This window comes from Bidens hawaiensis, unplaced genomic scaffold (genome assembly GCF_021521415.1).
Source record: "Bidens hawaiensis isolate Kalapana, Puna unplaced genomic scaffold, B.hawaiensis_p1.1 tig00042896_1, whole genome shotgun sequence".
NCBI lineage: Eukaryota > Viridiplantae > Streptophyta > Magnoliopsida > Asterales > Asteraceae > Bidens > Bidens hawaiensis.
Genome location: NW_027497597.1, coordinates 62,699 through 66,931, shown reverse-complemented (window position 1 = coordinate 66,931; position 4,233 = coordinate 62,699). Strand labels below are relative to the sequence as shown.

Genomic DNA, 4,233 nt, shown 5'->3' with positions numbered 1-4,233 from the left:
AAGTTTGATATAAGTTATTAACCGAAATTAACCGAACCGATAACCGATTGGTTCGGTTGGGTTAATGCTAATAACCGAACCGAACTGAACTGTGCACACCCTATCGCAAGGTTTCAAGTTTGAATCTGATTCTAATCGGGGTTTATTACAACATGCATTTGAATAACAGAATTTTCTCAGAACAAGAGATGGTGAACTTGAGCTACCAAACACTATCTACAATCATAGGAGTATGGGGTTGCCTTTTGCCATTGGATTACCCGGATAACTGGGCTTTACTCGTTGGTCGTTAAAAAAAGGAAAAGAAAGACTGAATCATCCTAAGAAGATAAATTTCAAATCAAATTAAGTTACAATAGAAATGGTTTACACCAACGTGGTATTAACTAACATTTTTTTAACGGCAAATTTACCATGCTCCTACCCCTACACTACTTCAAACTAGTATATCAAATGCTTGGATTTGTACCCGAGATCTTTCATCTAGCCGCTAGTTCAATATTGACTGAAATTAATTAACTAAAGTGGATAAAGAGACAAACGGAAAATACTCTGGTGTGTAAAGATGCATGTTTAACAAAATAAGCATCCATAACTCTTCTCTTTAGTCAAGACTCGACAAATCACTCTTGGGGATTAAATTCTCATAAAAAGCTTATAAAATATATTTTTGGCTCATTGAAATGCACTGTTAGTCTTAGATCGTGTCATCAACCATCGGGCTGAACTACTTTTTTGCTTTCTTTCTTCTTGGCTATTTAAACAAAATACTTACCATACTAAAATATACATAATACCCCCAATACTCTTGATTAAACATTTCAGTCCACTCATAGCCTCACCCTCATATTCTCAAGCAAGAGAAAACCAAAAGGCCAACAAAGAAAGTATAGAAATACTTTCACTTATAATTCTTAAGTTCTTGTGATTCGTTCCCATGTACTACCATCCCAGTGAGTCGTGTTAACGGTGATCTCCTTTAAGTTTAGAGACAAGTTTATAGTGATGAAAACTACTAACTGTGAGATCAATGAGCGAATACACGGTGAAGTTATTAACCTTAATTAGAACCACTATACATCAATGTGTACAAGCGAATATCTTTCCTGTCTCTAAAAGAGTTCTTCATACGAAAAACATATTCACCCACTCTAGTTTCCTGCCATTTAACTTTGTTATGTCCGTCACTTGATCAACAAGAACTTGTAACAATTGGCCTTCCCAAACACAACATAACTGCGCTTTAGCGCTTAACTAGTTCACGCGAAAGACAGATGCTGGCCCACCCACATTACTAATATAAAGATCAATAAAATTTGAAATGAGCATGTATGGCATTATTTAGAAGAATAACATTTATATTACATATACTTAACAATTTGGCATCTTACACTCCTGTTGTGCCTTTGGACCAGAACATATCTACTTAATATATCAGCTTCTTTAAGCCTTTTCTTATCCTTCCTGGTTTACAAATTCCATTCTTCCCCGAATCATATTTGATTTGGCTCTAGTAACCAATCAGAATGTAACTGGCAGAAGATATTTGACTCCCATTATGACATTTTCGCCTTAGCAAAGAATATTCCCGCAAACAAACCTGAAAACTCACACATATAAGAAAAGAAATAACACCGTAAATGGTTACTCGTTAATACTTAAGATCATGCTGCTTACCAAAAAGTATGCTGAAAAGATTTGGCAGGCTAAGTGGAACATTAAACAATAGTAAACCAGCAATCGAGATGGGAATCTTGTTTAACGAGCCCACCAAACTGTAAACATTTACACAGATTTTGATTAAAAACCAGTTTCTGTTTCTCGAGTTGATTATAAACTGTTTACCTGTAAGTGGTAGGACTGGTTTGGTTTAGAAACCACATGGAAGTGAAGCTAATAGCTAGTCCAAGAAGCCCGCTAACAGTTGCAACAACCCAAAACATGGGAATATTGATTACATCCCTGAAAGCAGTAACCGGTAACAGGTGAGATTAAAGATTTAGAAAGTATAGAAAATGGTTTTAGAAGTGAGTTTTCTTACGCGCTTATTACATAAGTCCATTCGTCAAATATGATAATCAAGAACACGCCAAATGGTAGTGATAACAAATTATTCAGCAACACCATTGAAACTTCATTCAGAGATCCAGATTTTGTCACAGATTTTGCTGTGTCCATGATTTGTCGTAGGGTAAGCTGTTTATAAGGTAAATATAAATTAATATATTGTGATCTACGAACATTAAATATAAATAAATTCTAATTGCATTAAAGGGTTATTGCCAATGATTTATATAATAAAAATTAGGTTGCTTGTAGAAATAGCATACCGAGTAACTTGCAGTTAGAATGCAATTCACTAGTTGCCATGTGTAACCCGTTGCATCAAATGAGAGATCTGTGATACCACCACTTACAGCAGAAATGATCTAAAGTGTTTTGTAATCATGTGTTCATGGTTAGAAAGAACTATTTAATAAAAAGCAAAACTTTATGCATTTAAAGACCAAGAAATTTCACTTTGAGAAAAATTTAGCTAGTAGCACAGAAGTGCATAATACCATAAAAAACATTGCAGTCCACACTTTCTGGCTTTGTCGCTTACGGAATATATAGAGTTCACCAACTGCTGTTAATATGTTTGTCATGTTTTTTAAGATAGTGACCATTGCAATGTTTATGTACTTCAAACTGTATATATCCACCAGAAAACACCAAAAACAGACAATTAGAATATTACATATAAAAGTAAGCATAGTATAATTACTTTCGGTTTAATCCAAGAAAACAAGACTTGTTGCAAAGACATACCTATACATGCCTGAAACAAGCATGCCCACGAATATCAAATTAATGGGTATCCACACCTTAACTAGCTTCCAGCTCAGCTTTTCTAGTGAAACTGCCCCGCATAAACCCAATATGATAACTATGATAGAACAGATAAGATTCTGCAAGAACAACACACACAAATGAATATCAAGAATTCAAAATGCTAGCAACCGATGGGCGTCAGATGATAAAATTATATACAAAGACATGCACTGTATATTGGTGTTTATCTAGTTTAACAAGACCAAATTCACCTGATAAAACATCAATGATATTCCAGCATTGAAAGCATAACTTGAAAGAACAACTTTGTTGAGCAATATCATGCTGCAAGAAGAGAGACAATATGCAGCTCCAGAAATCAACGGTCCGGATCTAACTTTCGGCTCATGGGCCCTCTTTTCATCTGCATGAATGTTAACATCATCGTTCTCAGACACGAGCCGACTGCCTCTGGGTCTGCATACACAATTAGCCATTCACAACTGAAATGAAAACTACTTATATCTTCAATATTTCAACATAAGAAGTCCAATTATTGAAACATTATATACCTTTCATTTGTTCCTCTGGTACCTGGCATCCTTCCTTGAGGAAGAAAACCACCGATGAGCCTGCGCACCACATTCACCTTCCCACCATGTGGAGAAATTTCTAGTGAAGAATTGAAATCGGACTCCTTGACATCAGGATTAATAGTAACATTCAACTTTAAATCAGTTGACATTGAAACAATGCTAGATGTCTGTTATCAACAGTAAGTTTTATTAGAAAACCTGCACATCATTTTAAGTTTACACAAATCATTTTAAGGACCATTATACAAGGAATAACAACTACGACGTTGGAACAGTGTTGGAAAAATCGAGACTAGTAAGCCGATGATCATGGTTGTAAATATCCCGCCTAGGCTCTGCTTAATCTATGATTAATCGCTAGTCCTTACCCCCACCGATTAATTGCTATTTGGTCATACTTGGTCAAAATGGAAAATTTTTATATATAAAATTTGGTATTTATTTGCATATTTCAAAAACTACATAAAAATTCCACTCTGATTAATCCCGAATAGTTTCTAGTCCCTATCCCACCGCCCGACTAGCTCCTAGTGAGTTCTACAACACTACCGATGACTGATTAATTTGTAGCTAATCGGCCAAATTGCCCCTAGTCAGACCAAATCGCCACTTGTCGGATCAAATCGCCACTAGTCAGACCAAGTTACTGGTTATCATACAATGCCTAACTACTGCGTTACTAAGCTATTAATATGACATCACATTTTCAATAGTGTTGATAAAATCAAGACTAGTCGGGAATAAATCGCTAGTAGGCCGGAGACTGACTAATTTTTAGGCGGTCAGCCAAATTAGTTGCTGATCGGCAAAATCGCCACTAGTC

The 4,233-nt window shown here is 35.7% G+C and overlaps 1 protein-coding gene across 1 annotated transcript; it reads right to left on the bottom strand.

Annotated features, from left to right (window-relative positions):
* Nucleotides 1-1,235: 1,235 nt before the first annotated feature.
* Nucleotides 1,236-3,575, bottom strand: LOC143593897 (GDP-mannose transporter GONST2-like). The gene is made up of 9 exons (XM_077073368.1): nt 3,387-3,575; nt 3,087-3,291; nt 2,812-2,951; nt 2,562-2,691; nt 2,331-2,429; nt 2,042-2,196; nt 1,846-1,962; nt 1,678-1,775; nt 1,236-1,600 (listed from the first exon to the last, which is right to left on the bottom strand). Exons 1-9 carry the CDS (start codon nt 3,557-3,559, stop codon nt 1,557-1,559), a joined length of 1,161 nt encoding a protein of 386 aa, XP_076929483.1. The 5' UTR covers nt 3,560-3,575; the 3' UTR covers nt 1,236-1,556.
* Nucleotides 3,576-4,233: the final 658 nt, after the last annotated feature.